At 35.2% G+C, this 23438-nt stretch overlaps 1 protein-coding gene across 16 annotated transcripts in view; it reads left to right on the plus strand.

The window, feature by feature from the left end:
• ERBIN (erbb2 interacting protein) overlaps positions 1 to 23438 on the plus strand; it is a 118692-nt gene that overhangs the window by 71618 nt on the left and 23636 nt on the right. For 15 of the 16 annotated variants that reach the window (XM_071802642.1, XM_065860139.2, XM_065860137.2 and 12 more), the window contains 13 exons: positions 739 to 828; positions 6257 to 6313; positions 11296 to 11359; positions 13217 to 13291; positions 14567 to 14711; positions 15161 to 15233; positions 15914 to 16043; positions 16408 to 16523; positions 17562 to 17631; positions 18644 to 18743; positions 20388 to 20509; positions 21107 to 21277; positions 22053 to 22235. In XM_071802642.1, the coding sequence (XP_071658743.1) occupies positions 739 to 828; positions 6257 to 6313; positions 11296 to 11359; positions 13217 to 13291; positions 14567 to 14711; positions 15161 to 15233; positions 15914 to 16043; positions 16408 to 16523; positions 17562 to 17631; positions 18644 to 18743; positions 20388 to 20509; positions 21107 to 21277; positions 22053 to 22235 (1396 nt within the window). The remainder of the gene's footprint in view (positions 1 to 738; positions 829 to 6256; positions 6314 to 11295; positions 11360 to 13216; positions 13292 to 14566; positions 14712 to 15160; positions 15234 to 15913; positions 16044 to 16407; positions 16524 to 17561; positions 17632 to 18643; positions 18744 to 20387; positions 20510 to 21106; positions 21278 to 22052; positions 22236 to 23438) is intronic. The other variant, XM_065860143.2, reaches the window with a different exon arrangement.

Raw genomic sequence — 23438 nt, forward strand, 5'->3', positions numbered from 1 at the left:
CTCAAACTTGTCCCAAACATGTGCCAACTTTGGGAGGCAAGGAGCAGATTTAGCTGAGAAATGTCTTCTTAACCTGTGATACAGTGTAGCTATGTCATTACAGTGTTTTGCCCAAGTTAATAGGCTATGTGGGCAATCCTGCATTGTACCATGTGGCTTTCTCTGCTTTTTAAAGTCCATTGCTTCTCTGTGAACGTAGAGAAATATACAAAGACTTATTTTTAGATTTAAGTCTGTACCACTCTTTTTCAGACTTAACTTATATGAGTGATTTCCCTGTCACTTTCTATAGTGACAAAATTAATTTGCCAGAAGTAGTGCTGCCAGAGATACAAACTTTGCACAACATAACTCTCCTGGGAAAAAAAGGCATTGTTTAGGTTTTAATTTATCTTAGTGTACCTAATGAATGCCTCCTCTACATGAGCTACCAGTAGCATATAAGTTAACATAAATACGTAGCAAGGCTATGTTTGAGTTCTGTAGTTTTTATTGCCCATAGATATTGTCCTCAATGCTTAAAAAACCAACCAAACAAACAAAACAAAAGCTACAGACATTGACAGTAGGCTTACAGAGAACATGTATTTAGTACAATTTTGTATAAATTCTGGTACCACCTTAATTTTAATGTTATCAATATGTAAGACTTCAATACTCTATTGTTGTTCAAGAAAATTACTTAATGCCCTGAATATAATTGAAAAAATGTCACTACATTATTTTATTTATATACAGACTTCCAGATGGATTTTCCCAACTGTTAAACCTAACGCAGCTGTACCTGAATGATGCTTTTCTTGAATTTTTGCCAGCCAATTTTGGCAGGTAAGTAGAATTTGAAACTTAGTATCTACATTTAGTTTTAAATTTATGCAGAGTGGTTCATTCTGCTTCTCAAGCAAAGTGTGAACTGGACATGGCGAAGAAGTATATGTTACGGATCCATTTATGCCACATATTAGTTACAGATAAAACTCTGACTCTTTATCACCATTTTTATTGGGCTTTTGACGAACAGTTATAATACTTACAAAATGCCAAGAAATAAAACTAATTTACATGCTTGCTGTTTCTACAACACAAGTCCGGTGAGTATGGGAGACTAGTATTTCTGAAATATGGATTGTTTATCACTTAGTCATTAGAGTGAAGCTAATAATGACATCTGTAATTCCTCTTGTCCTCTCCTGGATGCACAGATTCCTTCATGCACATCTAGAATTCTCAACTGACTTGATACCAGGAATCTTTCTGAAGGATTTAGTGTATTTAAAGTGTGCTAAATAAGCAAAATTGTTCCATGTAATAGCTTAAATCCAAAACAAATATAACCCCTTTACCTCTTTAAAACTGATTCAGTCTTGGGAGCAAAGGTGAAAGGGAAATATTGTCAAAAAGAAGGCTCCTGGATAAGCATAATTCATCCTGTTCTCTTTATAATCCTAATTTAGCCATTTCTGCTTTTTTTTTTCACCTTTCTTCACTCTTATTTTATGCTCTGTTCCTGACTGTGCTTATAGTTGGGTCAGCACAATTTACAAGAGATTAGAAAAGCTCCCAAATAGTGTTCTGTACAAGTTTGGCAGATCAGGAGATGTACAATGAAAGATGAGCACAGATGCAGGCCATTAGTGACCATTAGCTTATTAGTCATCTGTGATCAGGGTTGTTGGCCTATTCTTCTCTGTCCAGTTATTAGTCATTCCCTGATGAACAATTAAAAGCACCGGATTTGTTACACACCCAGCAAACAAAAAAGCTGCTTATGGTGCAGGAACACTAATTATCGTGCTTGTTTCAAGTACATAAAGTTTGCATTTCAAAAGCCTTCATTAAGGTTGAAGAAGAAATATCTAGAAGATGCATAGTCTTGTTGGAATTTTAATGATTACCTATACATTTTTCTGTTCTGATTTTTAATAGTCTAACCAAATGGCAAAATTTCTTAGTAAAAAACAGTCACTACAGGTGAAATGGAAGACTTCAGGTATACACAGTTGGTCTTATAAGTTAGTTAATCTTCCTGCTCTAACTGGCAATAATGTCTCTTAAAAGTAAGCCAATGCCATATTAAAGCTAGCAAGCTTTTTATGTTCCATGTATCAGAGTCTCTGTTCCAGCAGTTCAGGTTAGAAATCTGGTTTCTCACATCAGTTTCTCTCTACTGTTTATATTCATTTGTTCCACAGTTTAATTGCTGTCATCTCTCATGAGTGTTGTCCCCCATTCTCTCACCCACTGGTTTTATAATGTTCTCGTATGCCTTTTTTAGTTTCTTAGACTAAACAAAATTCTGTTTCCTCCTGGTATGACATGTTTTCCTTTGTTTCTGATTATATTGATCTATCTTGGAACGAGTTTCAGTTTGAATTAATCATCATCTTTTTGACAGAAGATTATTACATATATAGCTACATTTAGATTTCAAATTGAGATCTCTTCATGGCTTGTACAATGTCATTATTATCTTCTTGTTTCTCTTGGAAATGTCTGTGGTTATGCTCTAGTGTTCCTAGCCCTTTTTGCAGCTGCCTCGTGTCATTTCCCACATGATCAACTACCATGTGGACAGCTCAGCTAGAAATGGCTGATGACTCTACAAGGAAATCAGGAGTGCTTCACTCTGTGCTATGACATCTTGACCTTTTTCTGTTTTGTTTTGGTTTTGTTTTTTTCAGTCCTTAAGGTTGTACAGGTTTTTTCCCTATAACATCCTAATAACTCACTGTATTGTCTGTCACTGTTTTGTGGCATCAGTTGACTTAAATATTTTTCCTGTCCTTTAAGATTGCAGTTAAAAAACATTGAACAGGGTAGTCCCAGAGAAGGTCTTTGAGCCCCTGTGTCATCATCGTTCAACCTGATGCATAGGAAACACTGTGTAATGCAAACTGCTTTTAGTATTTGCATGCAGCATTTTATTACATTTATGTTTGTGCTCTATTCTTGGCTTCAAATTTTCTGCCAAAGCTTTGCATACTATTGAGGTCAAGATTATGCAATCTTTTTTCCCCTTTTTTATGACCATTACATACTTGCTGTCCTTCAGTGATCTGGTCCAGCTTGTTAGACTTATTAAAAATCACCAGAATTTTGATTAAACGTCAGTTCCTTCAAAATTCTGAGGTGATAAAGTGATTTTTTTTCTCCACTCCCAAATACTAATTTGAATTCATTAATGTTGGCATGGATCCCAGAGTCAGCCTTTATACCGTTGCACATGAATCTGAGAATTGCTTATGCTTACCTATGAAAACCGTATCTGTTGCATCTAAATACATCATGTGTATTTGCATTTAAGTGTACAAATACATAAGCACAGCATTCTAAACTTAAAGCTCACTGCATGCTAATTTTGAGATAGAGCTTCGAAAAGGAAATATTTTTTACTGATGGTTGTTTAATGTAAGCAGTGTCATTCTAAAAACTCCCAAGAATGTTGTCTATAATGGGGTATTGCTTCCAGAGACTTCTTACTGTGATGCTGCAAAGAATTTACTTGCAATCTTTTTTCTCAAGTATTTGCCAGTAGTATTTGCAGTAGCAGGTATTTTTAGTAGCATCTACCTTAGGATAATTTTTTACATAAATGCACAGTGATAATCGAATTTGGGCCTTAATTTAGTTACATATATGCAATTTGGCTGAAATTTTTGCAAATGCAGCTTGCTGTAGGATGCATGTATTGTAGTCCTCTTGCCTTTATATTTTAGCTAAAAAAAAAAAAAAAACACTTTAGCAAAACTACAAAGAAAGTGAAAAATGAAGACCAGCTCTCTGAAATATTTTTAGGTTTCCAAAGAATGCTGTTGAACAGTGAGTTTCTAAGTATATCTGTTACATATTTCTTTTACATTTTCTACAGATTCTATAGTTAAAGAAATCAAACTTAGGAAGGATATTGATCTTGTCCTGGCAGGCATCCATATAGAGATTTCATTTTATTTAAACGTTGAGATATGTTTTAAAAGCAGAAGTTGTTTACATTAAATATCAATACTGCAACAATAATTTTGTTGAGATCGTTACACCAGGTATATTTAAAAAGGAATAATATGCTGTTACAGCTTTCTGTTTAGTTGATGTATAAATATTTCTGTGGTTTTGGGTTTTTACAATTGAGAAATGGAATATTTATGAGCATGACAAATCTTTGTGATAAAATGGAACAGGAAGTATGTATTCGGCCACTATGACTTCTACTTTTCCTTTAGTATGGGTGGATGACTACTCTGTCTGTATTTCTCTTCCAAATTAAACCCCAGATTTTCAGTTCCATTATAGGAATTCAGATGCTTAACGTGCATGTTTACACGAGCAATTTAAAGAGCAGCTAGGCTGAGTATTTGATGTGTGTTACTATATTAAACTTGAATTAACCCTTCTGTTCATACTGGAAGAAATGACAACTACTTCACACCAGTATTTCTCATAAGTTACAGCTAGCAAATTACTAATTTAGACACAGGCTGTATCTACACAGCTTCTATCTAGACACAGCCAGGAAAGGTTGAAAATGTTTCCCTAAGTAGCCTCTGTGTAGCTCTACACATAGGAAATTTGATATTTGCTTCTCCAATTTCTTAGTGTTAGCTGAAGAAAGAGTAGAACATGAAACAAGGTCACAAAGCTATGATCATTTCTATCACCAAAAGCAACCTTTAAGTTCATAGTATTAACTTGTTAGAAGTGTAGTACAGTCAGTTCTGGTTAAAGTCAACAAAGTGTTGGCATGCATGTATGTAGTTTAGCGTGTGAATGGTGGCTTGCTTCTACTGCTTTCTATTGAGACATGTTACTGCATAGTTCTGTTGTGAAGAAAACCTACAAACTCTGTAGATATCTTTCCTATCATCAAGGCAAAACACCAACTGGAGCCTAAAGTGGTGTTTGGCTGTTCTTGGGTTTAGAAGTCCAAGCCCCAAATGACCATTCAAATCGGAGTGTGTCTAAACAAATAACTTGACCTGTCTCATCACGAATTGCTATCTTAGGATGCAGGTAGGGTAAAAAGGCTAGAAAGTCAGCAGTGATACTACCATGAACTGTTTTTTTATTAGGGTATTCTTTTGGCGCTGTTACAGTTTCGCTTTTCTTCTGAGAGACTGGAGGGAGGAGGTTCCCCTCCAGCATTTCATACCAGATGGCAAGTGCTGCTTGCAGTGCTGGGCTACGTTGACCTCTGCTCTGTTTCAAGGTTACTGTTATATTCTTAGGTTATTCGTAGGTGCACCAGATTGCTACTTTCAAATGCATCCGAAAACGAGCGAATGTCTAGAGGAAAAATAAATGTTGTTTTCAGCTTTCTATTTTTAGTTTAAGTGTAGCTCTGACTACTTAATCAAAATAAATGTTTTTGTCCTTTTAAGGTACTCAGTTAAGCACCTTCAGGAAAGACTGGTCTGTTCACTAAGCTCCTTTTTGAGTCAGGGAGCTTAATACCCTCTTTTGTGTGTATGAGGGCTGTTAGGTCACATGTAGAACCCTTGTCTTTACTGTCATGTCTGTATTTAAACCTAACTCAGTTTCTGTATTTCATTTAACAAAAAAAAGAATGTTGTCACTACTGTCCTGGTGCAAAAATTTCCACTGGGGATGGTGCATTGCTTGAATGTCATGACTGCTTTGAACTTGGCCAAGCAGTTGAGTTTGGACTTTAGAGGTTATTTATCTGCCAACTAAGGGTCTACTGAAAGAAAGGTCAAACTGCCTTCTAACAGAAATACCAGAATGGTTTAAGAAGCTGACTAGAAAGAGGATATGGAAGGAAATTCAAGATGGATTTAATGTTGTTTTTACCATTGGAAGACCACAGGTATTCCTCTGATGAGGCTTGTTATATGAAATGGTTTGGTACATTGCAGATATTACTAATTCAGCAGATTAACTTGTGTGGAGTGATCCTACATTTTTTCTCTTATTTCCTGTGTACTTCTGTATATGATAACATGTACCCCATAATGAATCCAATAAAATCTTTGGGATGAAGGAAAAGAAATGTGTTCTAACAGGTGCAGAAAAGCAGACAAGATCTAGTTTGTATGATGTTTTACCAAAACCAAACCTTAATGCATAAATTAATTTAAAATAACAATCAGATTTATGCACAAAACATATTTTTATTCTTACAGAAAAATTATTTTCAACCTGTATATGTTTTTGTTTGAAATTCAGCAATATAAATAAATTCAGCAATTGCTTTTATCATATAATAAAGTATATGGTGGTAATTTGTTATACCTTTCTGTTACAGATTAACTAAGCTCCAGATATTGGAACTTAGAGAAAACCAGTTAAAAATATTGCCAAAGTAAGTATGGGTGACATTTATTTAAACTACTTTGGAGGGTTTTTTCTGTAGCTATACTGATAATGTAGTGCATACTGAGAAGTAGATCACAGCTTAAAATGTGTAGCTAAGTGACTGGGCCAAGTTCTCACAAGGAACTTTTTCTCCATCCTGCTGAAATTGTACCTCCCTTCATACTCACTGGTCTACCTATTTGGAGATTAGCCTTTCCAGAGGTTCGCTTATTCAGATATGTGTGTGTGTGTGTGTGTATACATATATATATATATATATTTTTTTTTTTTTTTTTTTTTTTTTTTTCTGTCCCTGTCCAGCTCTGTGGATTTCTGTTCCACCTGTTGAACTTTTAAGCCAGCATGTGAGCATCTCAGGATGATTGTTCTGAGATGTCTGATGCTTCTTGTATGCAGTATTGTAGAGCTGCCTACCTGTCTGGGTACAGTTCTGATGGCTGTGTCTGAGACACATGCCTTGGGAATCAAGATCATGATCTCTGAATCAGATGTGGAGATTGAGACTCCTGCTCAGAATGACTAGGAGAGTGCAATTCACATGACTTGAACACTTTTTTTTAGTTTAATATACCTCAGGGCTGAATAAAGGAACAACTCGTTCCTATGTTGCATGTAATCTGTTATGCTATACCTGTTCTATAAAGCAGCAGGCTTTTTTTAACACAATGGCAGCCTATTCCTCACTCGTGTTTTTGCTAACAGCCAGTTTTCTTAGTGACTGTAGCAAATTATGTGGCAAAGACATGACCAAGGGGTATGTTCCATTGGAATTCCCTTTCTTTGTGCCTTGGTACTGTACTGTGGTACCTGCATTATAAAGATGCCAGAACCCATATCTGGCATGAGAAAGCATTAATATAAATCTTCCAGGCGTGAAACATTTTACTCATTCATGTGATATAAATATTCTCTCTCCTCTGTTGTTTTTTCTACTATCGCGTATTTTCAGTAAAAAAAAATATGGGACATGTAATTTGGGGTGGTAGCTCTGTAAATTAAGTTGTTCCCAACTGAGGAACAGTAGCTGTAATTAAAACTTAACAGCTAATACAGATTTTGTTTATAAAATTGCTCTGACCTTAATTGCCGTAATTAACACTAATAGCATGAATTGCATGCGATATTTTAAGAAAAGTAGTTTACTTAGGTCTCTTGTAGTGATAAGAAACATTCAAACAAATGCTGTAATGTATTTAAGCCAAACACAACTTCTGTTGAATTTGCTGGAAATTTTTATTGGCTTCAGTGTACTCAGGCTTTCATCCTTGCTGGAAAACTAAACAAACAGCTGTCATGAAGATGTCCTCTGCAGCACTTCCATCACGATCTACAGTACATGCTTACATGCTACCTTTGTTTTTGTCTTCTGGTACTCTTGTGGTTCAATTAAGGGAAATTAAAGCTATTGAGCCTACCTTTTTTTTTCTTTTTTTTTTTCAAATTTAATGACGTTAATCTGCATTTTTGCTACAGTGAGGCACTGTAAACATAAATTATGTATTATGTGCACTGGAGAGAAAAAATTCATTGTGATGTGCATGGTAAGCAAGAGGTGAATCTGCCTTTTGGGATGTTACAACCATGCAGCGGTTGACCTGGTCAACAAAGGCGTCTGTGGCCTGGCTTTAACTATTATGTTAGAACAGAAGCTGGTGTGAAATTATTGTGTTTTAAAAGGAACATGCTATACGGCTTTGAACAGTATAGAAAATCCAAAGGCTTTTTTTTTTTTTTTAAGCTAATAAGATGTAGCAGTACATGCTAATATTTTTGCTATAAATACAGCTATTCTTTCTTTTTTCCCCTGTCACTTTCACCTTTTGAATATTTTCATACTTGCAGCATATTCTTTCATATTTGTAATGAGAAATGTATTTGGATAAATTGCTACAAAATGAGCTAGCCCTTTTGCTGAACTAAACATGCACAAAATCCTTAACACTAAAAAGTAAATCACTTGAAAGACTGCTAATCAAAATGGGTAATTAATGCCAACACACTAAATCAACCTTGCTTTGTGCCAACTGCATCATTTTGCTTGGGGCTTATCCACATTCAGAGACTGCAGAACTGGCAGTATTATAATGCAAACCAGCTCAATGAAAATATTTCTACTGAAAGGAAAGGAAAAATACAGAGACTATTTTAGAGGCGTTTATCTGATAAGTAGCTGGAAGTTGGGAAAATGGCCCAATGGAAAGCTGAAAAGTTTTTTCTGTGTTTTTGTTTTTTAAGCATTTTTCTGTGGCCTAATTGTCAATAAAAATAGTAACCTCTTTTTAAAGAAGCAAGTTATTTGAGAGTGTAATTACGATGATCCAGGGCCCAACCTGGCTATCACCTCTTGAATTGTGTGCTACTTCAAGTAAGGTGTTAACCTTAGTGAAGCTGATTATTTACAACATCAGAATCCAAGGTGTAATGTAGATTACCTGATCCCTTAGTGTTGGATTGATTTGACAGCAAGTTCAATAATATGAATTGTGAAACAAATTTTTCAGTTTATGGAAGGGATTACATAGCACAGTGATGAGGTAAAAATAGGTGGAACTTGGTGACCTAGTAAATATTTGTTTCCAGTCCTGTATTCCAATTCCCTTAGCATTTAATTTTCGTGTTACTTTAACATTATTGGAAACTTTGTTTGCATTTTGTCTGAAGATGTAGTTGCTCTATAAACAATACAGAAAAGCAGAGAGATGTTAGTAATAGAATAGCTGGGAGTGCTATAGATTACACAAGCAGTGGGGAAGGAAAATAACTGAGGCCCTGGACTTGCAAACACATGTGTTTATGTTTTACAGTTGATTGTCTGTGTTTGATAGATTACAGACATCTTGACAAAAAAGAAAAAAAAAAACAACAAAATCAGTAAAGTTACTTTGTTATACCATCAGTGTTACATAACATTAATTTTGTAGACACTTGAGAGAGGTTTGCTGTGGTTCCAAATGGTAACACCGGGACACTTGATGAAAAAAATGTAACAGTTTTTGGTGGTGGTCTTGACGTGGTGATGGTTGTTTTAATGGGTATTGGTGCTTTTGTTGTTGTCCTGTTTTGGTTTTTTGTTTGTTTTTAGGAAGACAGTGATGATTAAGGCAAGAATGGGAACTTTCTGTTGCCTTAGAGCCATTAAGGATGTGGCACCAGCAGGATGGGAAAGGAGCACCTAAATATTGGTTGAACTGAAGTGGAATTTGTGTATCTAGTCAAATTTGGTAGCGGGGAGGAGAGGAGCTTTATTGCTTAGATTCTGTGAATCTGTTGTTAGCTGTGTAAGCAGTTTAGCCTCAGAGCTGAGTGGTGTAAAGGAGTTAGGAAAAAAAAGTCACTCAGACCTTGGAGTGTATTGTCCTGGGAGACTGATTTGTGTGTGTCTTTACCAAACCATTAAAATAAAAATATAAGAATTCATGTTGAACTGAAAGAAAAAAATCCATTCATCTCAGGCTGTGGTAGAAAACCTCATCTGACATTGTATTGGTATTGACATGGTCTCATAAAGCTTTCAGAAACTCAGCTTATGCAGTACTTCAGAGAGTCTTAGATCATTTCTGGTAGAATAGTAAAATGAATTCTAGCACTTGCCTTACAGATAATCATCAAGTTCATGGGCTTCAAGAAATTGAGGGAAAACGTTTCCCAGATTCTTCTGGAAGTAGTCTTTTCATGTGGTTTTTTTTTTTTTTTTTTTTTTTTTCCTTCTTTGAGACAGAGGAAATGTGAGTTAAAGGCTTTTCCCTAAAGCCTGAGTATGCTATGTGTGCAGTGCAAGAAATAGCTTCTGCTTTTGTCTTGATCATGTCTTTCCCACTTAGGCTAAATTCCTAGTTTGTCCCCAAGGTAATTATTGTAATGCAATGAAAATGAAATCTATAGACAAATGTTGAGTGTAATATTTTTTGGAGGTTATTTCATGAATAATATTAATAATCACATTAACTTTTAACAAATAAGGCATTTTTCAACAGAATGTAATTTTTGAACTGTGTATTCAGAACAGCTGCAATACTTAGTGTATTTGAAGAACAACTGAAGCTTTGAATAGCTGCATAGAGCACCTTGTGCTCATGCAGATGTTTATTGAAGATATTAGTGTTCACACATATATTCTGATAATGTAGAAGACTCAGCTGTTTAGAAGCTCTTATGTTTAATTATAAATACAGAACATAATGTCATATGAGGGATGCACAGCCCCTCTGAAAATACGTTTCGGTAGCACTGCTGTTGACTAGAGTACTGATCATGTGGAACACCGTGAGCAGTAGTAGATAATCCCTCTGGAGTCCCCAAAGTGAACTTCAAATGGAGGAAAAAATTTGCCAAAACACAGCTTGAAATAATGGATTTTACTTCAGTCACTGATTTAATCTTTGCTATAAATTGGCTTAAAGAGCATCGATGTGTCACAAAATCCAGTTCAGTAATCTGATTTGGGTAGGACTGGTGAAATAATTAGGATTCCAGCCCATATCATGTGGCAGCAACTTCGTCAGCAGCCTGCAGAGGGAGAGCACTGTTGTTGAGTACTGTGATTCAACAGTGGGCTTCTCTGGTTTAGCTGATCATTAGTCTGGTCTGTCTTTGTGAGGAAAACATGTAGTTAATCGACCTTTGGCTGCTGAGAAGACTTATTGTGATTGTAGGTGAAAAGCTGAAGCACTCAAAAGAAGAGTGACTTCTCCGACTTACTTTTTATCATAAAGATTACTATTTAGTTTTTGTAAATTAATCTGTAGGTGAGTTGCGGTGTACTCTTTGTGCAACAGTTAATGGGATGATCATTAATATGTGCCTGGTTGAACAGTGTGAAAATTTCACCTTATTTAGGTATCAGTCCAATTACAGAGGAGCACCCCTACTTAATACTGATTAAAATAGTATATTTGTATGAATATAGAAAGATTGCACCTAACTGATATTTTCTTAAATACAATTCCTTTTTAATCCCTACTTGTGCAGAACCATGTCCAGACTGACTCAGCTGGAAAGACTGGACTTAGGAAGTAATGAATTCACAGAAGTGGTAAGTTTTACCTTAGTAACAGAGCTTTATCTCTTTTATAAATCACTTTATCCTTTAATCTATTTTGAATCAATATGAAAATGTAAACATCAGCTTAAGAGTTCTACTACTATGTATACTTCATACTGCTTTATAGAGCCTGTTATAAAAATTGTGTGTATTCTGATGAATCTAAGTAAGCTTTTCCTCATTTGAAAACTAATACTATGGTTAGTGTGGTTACTGTATTGGTAAAAAGTCAATGGTAATATGTGTTTGAATTATAAACGTAACTGTTTAACTTATAATAAATTCTAAACACTTATTGGTTATCATGTATTTAGCATTGCAAGTTTTAAGTTGTATATAACCTGCTTTTATTACTGTATACAAACTATTCAGATCCAAGTGAAACTAAAATTTTAAGTGAATATTGTTCAAAATAGTATTTACACTTGAGGTGCTCAATTTTTTACTTTGGCATGGATCAACTTGTTTCTTGTTCATGATCTCACAGGCAAATATATCTTATATTTACAATCATTTAATGTCTCACTGCCTCTGCAAGTACTTTCCAGAATAAAGGAGATGAATTAGAAGTATAGTGGAACATACTGACCTGCCATATAATAAAGTCAAGCGTTTCTGTGCCAACAGTAGATAATACAGAACTGAGCACTTACCTAGTTGTGTGGTTTGCCAGATAAGAAAATGTGTTTAAGGAATTACTCATTAGTATTATTACACTTGTAGCTTTTACCATTACGGCCATATTTTCCTTATGGGGTAGATACCTGTGTGGGAACCTTAAACTAACATGCACAGGCCCATGTTAAGCTATAACAGCCAGAAACTAGGCATAGGCTGCAAAATTACCTAACTGGGTATATTTTGGGCTGATTGCATTTTCTCCCGGCCTTTTAGCTGGAAGAGTCAGCTAATGGTGACTTATTTCATCAAGGTCTTTTGGTAAAAGCACAAAAAGCTTTGAAACTACTTTTTTTTTTGGATAAAGATCTGTCTGAAAGGGAGTCATCTTCAGTTAAGATTTTTCTCTTGAAAGATGAACTATTGGGAGTCAGGACTGCAACTTATGCAGGAGTATATTTGCAATACAACAAAACTGACTTCTGCGTTTAACTGATCTTGGTTCTATGTGGTAAGGTGCAGTAGCACCTGTCTTGTATTACTTGCTCAGGAGGAGAGTTTAAATAGGAAAGCATATGCAACGTGAATGTTTACCAAGAAGTGGTATTTCCCTGATATAAGATACTTCTAACAATAAGCTATAGTGCAAGGACAGCCCTGCACTTCACTTTATGGATGGAGTGGTTTGCTCTTATGTAGATGCACCTTTTGTTGCTCAAAAATTAAAATTTATATTATTTTTCCACCAAACCACAAAATCTTTGTGATTTTCGAAAAGCAGGTCTTCTGAGTTGATGGGATTTAGAAGTTTTTAGATATTCTTCATGAGAGAGGAATTTTTTCTTTAGTGTGTGCCTCAGTTGAAAAATAATACTTTCTGGGAAGGAAAAGCAACAACAACAAGCAAAAACAACAACAAACTATGAAACACAACAAACAAACAACAAGAACAATTTGCCCCACCCAGCACCACACACAACCCCCCCCCAGTACTTTCTGTAAGGATTATGCAGTGCAGTGATCAAGTTCTTAAAATATTTTTGTATATCTAGCATGTATTTACATTTCAAAAAGTGAATTATCTGGTTTTTCTTTGACCTAGTGAAACAAGCATATGTAACAGCTATTATAAGACATTGCTTAAAGTGCAATAAATAAATCACTGAAGTTGTTTTTGCTTTTCACTGTTTTCTGTATGAAGTTTTTTTTAAAAATTACTTATCTTTATAGCCTGAAGTACTTGAACAACTGAGTGGGTTAAAGGAATTTTGGATGGATGGTAACAGACTAACACTTATTCCAGGGGTAAGTCCTTTTACGGTGTTAAACATTTAGTATTTTAATTTACGGTAGTGTTTACTTTGTCAGCTATTATATATGTCAAATTCGGTATGTAATTTTATTGTTACTTAAAGCCAAAACTCTAAATGCCACTTAAATGCTTAACTAGTCTGCTTAGAAATTGTCCCTGATCATGAGAGTTGGATACACAGCTTTTCTTTCACTGAAAAATATGTACCTCTCTTCTAAAAATGATGTTCTAATTCAGGAAAAGGGTAAAAATTATAGACCAAATCCTGGATTGCATCTGGTCCTTTCAAGAAGGGATTTTTTTTGTGTGTTAGACAGCAAACAGGAATTTATGGGATAAATAAGCTGTGTGAATTTTTACTGGTCACAGCTGTAAAGCAATCAATGGCTGCTGAGGTGTACAGGTAGCATAGCCAGTTCCTGAGAAAACGTTCTGCTGACTTTGTCTAGGTTTCTGACATATCTCAGAATTACATGGGGTTCTGGCTGACCTATTATTGCAGTACTTGTGAACCTGTGCTTACACTCTAGTAAACTAATAAATGAGTGTTTGAAATTTGGGAAGCAACTGGTCTGTTTTCAGACTTAGTCTGAATGCGAGTCTTTCTTGCCTGATCAGTAGTCTTCTCTGCTGCCTTTCCTCACTTCAGCTAATTCTTCCTTGAAGTGCTGAAAGGATGTATTAAACCTTTCTGCTTTACAGTAACAGCAAATCTGTATTTGTAAAAGTGAATGCACTTTCCCTGTGAAGATTTTAGTGGAGTTGCGTGCACAAATATTCAAGCTTATACTTGGTTCATATGGAAAGGTTAATACAAGTTTATACTTTGGCTTGTTTCTTCAGTTTAGTACAACTAGACACTCATCTTGATGTTAAGTAGGATGCAGTTTTACATGGAAGACAAATATAAGCGTTAAAAACTTTACTGGAGCCTAATGACATCCTTATATATCTCTGAAATCTGTTCTAAAGCTTCAGTTACTTGATTCATGGCAACTGATCAAACTGTTGAATTTGCAGCAGACTGACTTTGGTGACCTGCAGAATTACTGTGGGGTGTGTGTGTGTAAAAACATCAACTATGTATGTTTGCACAAAATATTTCATTATAATACTTGAATGTTTTGCATAAACTTATATTTCAACACTATAAATAAGTTTTCACTTTTTCTTTGGCATTACACTTCAGAGACAGTTTGTCAAATCTGCTGCATTTTTTGTTTTGAACTTGCGCTTTCTAGAACCCATCATTTTCTCTTGCTTGTTAGTTCATAGGCACTCTGAAACAACTGACCTACTTGGATGTTTCTAAAAACAACATTGAAGTAGTTGAAGAAGGTATTTCAGGTTGTGAAAGCCTGCAAGACCTACTGTTATCCAGTAACTCACTTCAGCAACTGCCAGAGACTATTGGTTTGTATTTTCAGTTAATTCGTCTTCTTAAAAGCTTATAGTTTAGACACAGAACTCTTGAAAATATACAAATTGTATTTTAGATCTAAGTTTCAGTTCATTAAAACTGTCAGTTTGGATAAAGCTGTAATGCGTAGCTGAAAAATAGAATTTATATTTGTTTGGGAGCATTCTTGACTCTATACATTAGTTTGTAAAAGGATGAGAAACTGTTGACAAGAGTAAAAAAAAAAATCTTCTCCCCCCTTACTACTATGGCTGGCACGTGGTAAGCTGGCAAACAAGTTCTGTAAGCTGATCTGCTTATTTTCTTAGATATATAGCACTATAAGCATGTTAGTGAATACAGAAGATGTGGTTGTTTGCCTGTAGTTATTTTCCTCTTAATTTAAAAGTAAGCTTAATAAACTCAAATACCCTTTTTTATTTACTTATTCACTATATTACAGGTTCCCTGAAGAAAGTAACAACACTTAAAATTGATGAAAACCAGTTAATTTATCTGCCAGACTCCATAGGGGGGTAGGTATTTCACCTGCATAAAAGATTGAGTTGTGTTTCTGTTTACTTTTCTATAACAATGACTCCTCTTGAATGTTTTTACACCTGTTTGATTTAATTTCTTCTATGTGTTAATGTCTTAATAAAATTGAAAGGAAGTGCTTTCATATCTTCCAGTTTGCAGCATGTATGTTCTTTACGTAGTATTTAATATCAAAAGGCGTATGGTCCTCACTTATTAATATAGCCACTAATCCATAAAATAAAAATTTTGGCAATAACATCGCTATGGCTGTGGTAGATACTTCAAATGATTGAGACACTCTCAAAAAGCCTGTGAAAAGTTAATCTGAACACCCACATGCATCCCCTCCCCACACACACACCCTGCGAATGTTGCTGACCCCCCCTTTCACTGAATGCTGTCTTATGACGGCTGTGTAAAGAAGATTAAAAAAGCAAACAAAATGGCAGCCAACCGATAAACTAAAAAGTCCCCAAAACATGTTTTAGGTGATTAGTAAAGGATTTTTTTCTGGATTGGAATTCCTTTGGGTTTCAGACTTTTATTTTTAAATAAATTTGAGATTTTTAATTAATATTGGTATCAACTTCATTTAAACTTAAAGTATGTGATTAATGTTGGATGAATTAACCTGTATAGAGGAGTAATTTTTTTTTTTTTTTTTTTTTTTTTTAAGATTAATATCACTAGAAGAACTGGACTGTAGTTTCAATGAGATTGAAACATTGCCTTCATCTATTGGGCAGCTCTCTAATATAAGGACATTTGCTGCAGATCACAACTTTTTAACACAGCTGCCATCAGAGGTATGTATTTAATTACAAATCTAACAAATGAAATTTTTAATGTATTTTAAAATAGATAGCCTGTGCACCTTTTGGAAAACAAGTCAATAATTCTTTAGTAGATTTTCTTCATGCATACTTTCAAAGGAGGATGTATACAAATACACAGATTTACGAATAAAGAAATTCTGTGGGGTTTTTTTTAAGAAACGTGGAAATTTGTTGCTAGTGTATTGAAACTAGAAGAGATTAATACATCAGAATAAATCTAATTGCACTTTATAGGCAAAAAATAGCTGTAGTACTGATTGTTTTAAAACAGTAGGAATTTCTTTATTTGGAGTTGTGAAGATTAATTGATTCTTTGGGTTTGTTTTTTTTTCAGATTGGAAACTGGAAGCATGTAACAGTGTTGTTTCTGCATTCTAATAAGCTTGAATTTCTCCCTGAAGAAATGGGTGATATGCAGAAATTAAAAGTCATCAATCTGAGTGACAATAGGTTTGTGAATGCATTTATTCAAAAGGAGTTGTATAAAATTCAGTAATAATGTAGAGGTATTTTTATGAATATATTGTGCTGTCTTCCCTTATCTCATGCACACCTTAGAAGCTGATTACAGACAGGGATGCATGCGTTTAATGTATTATTATTGTATTCTGGACCTTGCTATTCCATTGTATTAAGCTGTCTTTATTTTGATGACTTGGCACATGCATTGAAGCACAGCTTCAATACATTCATGATTGATAGCATATATTTTTCTGGGGAATTAGTTTGGTTACTTTCATAAAACTTTTGATTCTTTCTTAAAAGTTAATAACTTCCTGTATTGCATATAGAAGACACAAAACAGTATCACAGTATAGTGTAAAACACTGGAGTTTGCTGGGGAAGGGTGAAAAGTGTTGTGTTTTATTAGAGGTGGTCATTTGAAATTGACAAAACATTTGTAGAATTGAAATATATTGGGAGAGATAAGTCTAACTGAACTCTCCCTCCTGTTCTGTCAGTTCAGCTTCGCTGAACTCCATCTGTAGCTTGATTCATCCATTAGTGCCAGAGCTTCCATTGTCCAAGGCAGCTTCTTTCCCAAACATGTAGCTTGGAAAAATAAAAATCACAATTTTCACGTGTACCACTTTTTTTTTCAATTGGCATGCATGTGTATTGTAAGATAAGGTGCTGAGTATTTATATCAATTAATTTAGGTTGTCTTCAAAATTGTATTCAAGTCACTGAACTGAGTTAAATTCAAGTTACATTGTCACTCTTTTTAAGCTGCTTGCTAAACCAGTCAAATACATTGTTTTGTTTACTGTTTTTTGTGTGGTGGTTGTTTTTTTTTTTTTATTATTCCAGATATAGTTTGAAATCTAAATTAAATGGTGTTGCCTTTCAACTGTCAATAGCAATTAATTAAATTATAACAGTAAATGTCCTTTTTAAACCTTTTTTCAGGCTCATGCAAGATTGTTTCTTAATAGTCTCAGTTGTACAGCTAAGTGTACTTATATAAATTCTTGTTGTAATTTACAGATTGAAGAATCTGCCATTTACTTTCACAAAACTGCAACAGCTCACTGCTATGTGGCTATCAGACAATCAGGTGAACTTTTATAAAATTAAAAATAGATTATTGACTTTATTTCTAGTGGAATTGACAAGTACAGAGCCACCTATTAAATAACGAGACCTGGTCGTGGGTATCCACGCAAGTACTTCCTTGACATTGTCAGTTCTCCTGAAATAAACACTGGGACTACCTGTCTTCGGAGATTTTCATACTTCCAGCAAAGATCTGTGCTGTTAGGAGATGCAGTTTAACAGATGTAGGGTTTTTAGGTTTTTGTTTTTCTTAGTTCAGCTTGTTTACACAGGAGAGTTAGTGTTTGGCAAGCTAATAGGTGAATGTGTAGTGTGCTGTTTCTTCCACAGATACGCCATTGGGGAAACTTAGCATGACTTTTTTTGAGCTAGGTTTCTTACCACACCTTTGACTGCCTGACTTCCAAGCTATTAAGCAGTAACTCAGGTGCTTGTGGCTTATATTTTTGCTGTGTATTGAAGCCCTGTGTACTACACTGATTTCCTGAAAGAGAATTAAGGTGTACAGACGTATCAGAAACCCACTAGCTTCAGATGTAATCTAATGGAAGCACTTTTACTAATGCAGTAATTTCAAGAATCCATTGCCCTTTTTTGTAAGGGGTGGGGAATATTTGAAAATATATGAAATATATTATATGAAAATCTGAGTACAAGATTTTTCTTTGCATGACTGTCTGCAGCTTTAAATGGGCAGCTTTATCTTTATATTCCAGATCAGCCTCCTTTGGGATAGTAATTAGTCCTGGCAAGGAACTGAGCTATTTTTTAAATACCCAGTGTTTGCTTTTCTCTTAAAGCTGTTACTGAGTTTCAGTTCTCAGTTGAAGCCTGTTGTCAGTCAAAGACAGACATGTTAATAACTTCTTTTTGTGAAAATTATTCAGAAGAGAAATGTTTTAATAGAAGACAGAGTAGTCTTCAAAGTAATGGGACAGGCATGCTCTGTGGTATGTACATCACATTTACTTGTATGTATACATTCTCGTAATCTTATTTCATTTGTTTCCTAGTCTAAACCACTTATCCCTCTTCAAAAAGAAGCTGACCCTGACACACAGAAAACAGTACTTACTAATTACATGTTCCCTCAGCAACCGAGGACCGAGGATGGTAAGAATTTCTGAAATAACATATCAGAATGCTCCATTTGAAAATAAGGGGAAGACTGCCCACTTAATGATTTTCACTAGATAATACTTAAATACAATTTTAAAGTAAATATGCAAATGATAAAGAGATACATCTGAAGATGGAAAATAGTAGCTTAATGTGATCTACATATTGGTAAATTCTAGATTAAACTGTTTGAGTGAGGTGAGGAATGGGCTGGCAGGATCATGTTCTGTGATGGCTACCACTTCCCAGTGTGACACCGTATTTCATTCTGGCAGAGCTTAGTGATTGGGGTCAAATTCCGCTTAGCAGATGTCTGCTTCAGACTATTTAATAGAATATTAGCCAAAACATTTCTTCCATTAACGAGTACATATTTTTGGACAAGTACACAGCGTTCTTTGTTTTCTCTTAAAAAAAAAAATAGGCCGAGAAAAAAGGGATATTGCTTACATATATTTGGAACTGTTTAATAAAAGGTTGGGCCGAAAATATTAACACCTTGACATAAAGTTATTTCTGCACATTGTGAAATAGGAAAGTAAGTAACATGCCATCAGAAACTCCCCTTAGGAGTTAAGAAAAGAGGGTTAAATCTCTTCTTTTTCTCCAGGCAGAAGGCAGAAGGAAAATGCTTGTGCTAATTTAACAGAAGGGTGAGGGGGGTGGTGGAATGGAACACAGACACATGTCAATGGAAGTAACTGAAAACTGACAAGTGGTAACATTCGCTCTTCCATGGCACAAGTGTGTAGTACACTGAAAGAGAAGTAATCAAAAATATCAGTAAAAGCAGTAAATTGTGCATCACTTTTAGTGCCTTCTAATGCAGATAATGCATATGCAATACCTCTGATAGAATGTGAGAATTCAAAAAATCATTTGGAGACTCAGTGAAGTTCCAGATTGCTCCTGAAAGCATTTGAACTTTTTTTACCCGGGTCCTGGAGTTCCTTTCTGTAGACAAGAAAAGGACTGCTTGTTCAGCTGAAGTTGACAGAAAACCTGCCTCTAAGGAGGTTAATCCAAACAGAAGGTTTGAATTTCAATAAATAGCATTTTTAAAAATGAAAATTTTAAAAATTCACTGTCAAGTTCTTTTTTTGGTCAGGAACGGTTTAAGTGATAGTAAAGACCATTCGTCCATTTTCAGGTGTGTTAAAATTGTAAGTTTACCTGTAGTAACAAATATTTCAGTGCGCTTGTTGAGCCCTACAATTAAGTATTCCTCATTTTAAAATTTTCATTAAATGAAATCAGGTGAATGCTCTTTTGTGTGCTTAATGAGACCGCGTCTCTGAAGTCAGGCTATATAAATCTATGATATATATATATACACACGAATTTGTGTTTTCATATTTATAAATATATATATATGAATAAAAATCCTTTTCAGCAAAGAGTTCTGCTGAAACTTTTCAAGTGTGAGTGTAGTGTACAACTGTGTGTATGAAGATTTTACTTTACAGATGGAGTTTTTTCTATTATGAAGATACAGCCAAGTTCATGAAGGTGTGGCAGTGCGGCTAGTGTTCAATTAGTGGTACTATAGTCTCTTTTAAGAATGCATACAAAAGCACACCAAGCTCATCCAAGAGAAACATATCCTATGCATATGAGAGTTTGGTTTTTTTTTTTCAGTTATGTTCATGTCTGATAATGAAAGTTTCAATCCATCTCTGTGGGAGGAACAGCGAAAACAGCGTGCTCAGGTGGCATTTGAGTGTGATGAAGACAAAGATGAGAGAGAGGCACCACCTCGGGTTAGTGTTGAATTTATTTTTTCCCTCCCTCTTATCACCACCCCAGAATCCCATCCTTTTCCTTATTTTGGCTGTGGATTTTGCTCTGCTCAAGGAATCAAGTCTTCAGTTATTAGTGAAGAGTATCCAACAGGATGAAACACCGTGTTTTGGGGGTTGGTTGTGTGTTGGGTTTTTTTGCTTGTTTATTTTTAGCCAGATTGTTTAAAGTGCACCACAATGGAAAGACTCTCAGCTGATATATGGCAATGTAGGATATAACTCTTCATAGATGACTACCTGACTGGTGATGTCAGGGAGAAGGACAGTGAGGAAACAATTATTAATCTTGTTTTTTTCTTTAAGTTAATTACAGTTGTCGTAATTCTTCCTGCTTGTAATCACTGGATGTGTTTTGGAGAGAGAAGGAAAACCTGATTCATCATCTTGCTGGGTTTAATAAACCTAAGTCTGTACCAGTGCAGGTAGACACAAACAGCAAAGTGGAGATTATAGATAGTTCAGTGTTTTGTCCTAATTAATTGCTGTTTTAAAGCTGGTGTTTTAATTATGGCATTTAGTTAAATGTAGAACATTATTTATTTTTTGTAAACACAGGAAGGCAACCTGAAGAGATATCCGACTCCATATCCTGATGAACTGAAGAATATGGTCAAAACAGTCCAGACAATTGTACATAGGCTAAAGGATGAAGAATCTACTGAAGATATTGCCAAGGAGTCAAAACAAGAAGGCCAGACAGTTTCTGTAAAAGATGTGGGGGTAAAGGTTAGAGATAATAATCTCTTCTGACTTCTCATGAACTTCCAAAGTTCTAGAGTGTCATTGATTCATTTTAATTCTCTTCTCCCTCCCCGCTAATGCTTTAGCAAGAAAAATTGTCAGATTAAAGAGCGGAGTTTACCTCTTCACTGCCTGAAGAAGTCTGTAATAAATGTCTGGTTTGCAATAGCGATTTTCCTCTGACACTAAGAACAAGGAAAGTGACTTGCTTCTCAGGCAAATAGAAGCTGTAGAGGTGTTAAGGAGCTGGCTTCTCCAGATTCTGGAGGAGAGTATCTTTGTCATCCTCTGATCCTCTTTTATCTCCAAACTTGACAGTGAAATTCAGGATTATCTCTAAGGATCTTAACTGCTGCCCTTGTGACTGGAGGTTTTTTGTGATAAGTTGGGAAGGCAATTGTAGCAAGTTGGGTCAGGAGTCTCTAACAGGTTGATGTAGCATGATGGGACGACTGTTTGGTGCTGACATGTCTCATTGTAGATACTCATGGACTTCTTTTTATTTATCTGGAAATTTAATGGTACAAATTAACTTCAATAAGGAGGAGAGTCAAACTAATTGACAAAGGATAGGACTGTACCTCATCAATCTTCAGATATTTCCCTGCATTTCATACCTGGTGGATTACAAACTTTAGAATTTCAAAGCTCAGATTTTCCATTCTGTAGTTTCCTGAAATACATAATGTTAACTCTAAGTATCGTATGTTACTGAAAACCTTTCAAGCTGTTTTTTCTGCTAATGTTCTTAATCCCGTAGACTTCAGAAATTGCTTCAGCCAAGAACAAAGCAGATGAGAGAAAGCAATATTCAGCAGGAGGCTCTGTGCAGAAACCTACTGAAGGAGAAGCTGAGCATAGTGCCACAAATTCACAGCTGACTGCACTTGTTAAAACCTTGCAGAACACGAAAACGATTGTCAACCATGAAGACACGCTCGAGGTACGGCATTGCAATGAACAATGAATTGTGCTGGTGTTGTGTTGAATTTGTTACTCTGGGAGATGAAAACTTACATTGACAATAGCAGAAAATTGTCATCCATCAGTGCTGTAAATACAGATGGTTTGCAAGGCACTCTTTTTCTCTCTTGAGGTTATACTAAGTAAAAGTTTGAATATCTAATAAGTTCGTAATAAAAGACACATGCATTTAAACACAAATAACACAAATGCAATTAAAAGTTGACCTAATTATCAAGCTGTAAAAAGACTTAGACAAAATTTTCCAGGTTTTTTTTGATTGTCAGTTCCTCATGAAATAATCCACTTAATTGTCACTGAAATGGCAAAATACCTGATTAGTGGGAGCAATCAAACTTGTATGTCCAAGTGACTATGCATGTTCATTTAAAATGAAAAGTAAAGGTGGGTTTAAATGTATGTATTGCTCTGTGTTTATTAGTGAACTGTCATTAATATGACTTGGGTTGTAGTCACCTCTTATAAAATAGTCAGAGATTTAGAACTTCTAAACACCTTGCACATCTCTCTGATAGACGCCATGTATTCGTTTACTTAGAATGTTTCAGACTAATGACAAATTTTGGAACTTGTCACTTAATCAGTTGCCAGTCACAACCTGTAAAATGTTCTTTTTTTTTTCTTCTATAGTTTCACAAGCAGATTATTTTTGCCTGTGTTGTATAAGCAGTGGAACACGCATATATCATACTTTTGCTGAAGAGACTTTGTGACAAACAGTTGTAGCTGTTACTGGCTGTTTACCCACTAGCATGTTCCTGCTTCTACATACTTTCTGAAAATACTGGTTTTGACATTTTTCTTTAGTTTAAAAATACAATTTCAGAAAATCTTATTAGTTATCTAACAATGGTGGCAGCAGTTATCTAACAATAGCTGGCTGTATGCCAGTAAGTAAATGAGACAGCAGTGTGTTGATCAGGGATAGCAGATTCCTTACTTCCATGTTATAACCTGCTGCTAACTGTTGCAGTTGAGTCCATATATCTAACTTTCTGTGCCTATAATTTTTCCATGTTAGCATTGATTACAGTTGTTTTATGTCACCTCCAAGAGGAAGAGCAATGTGGCAAAAGCAGTGAAGAGGTTGTCTGTTCCAACTGCAGAGAAAAACAGATTTTTATTTTCAATTGCTTTTTGATTAGCCTGTTTTCTACTTGTC

Source organism: Patagioenas fasciata, chromosome Z, assembly GCF_037038585.1.
Source record: "Patagioenas fasciata isolate bPatFas1 chromosome Z, bPatFas1.hap1, whole genome shotgun sequence".
NCBI lineage: Eukaryota > Metazoa > Chordata > Aves > Columbiformes > Columbidae > Patagioenas > Patagioenas fasciata.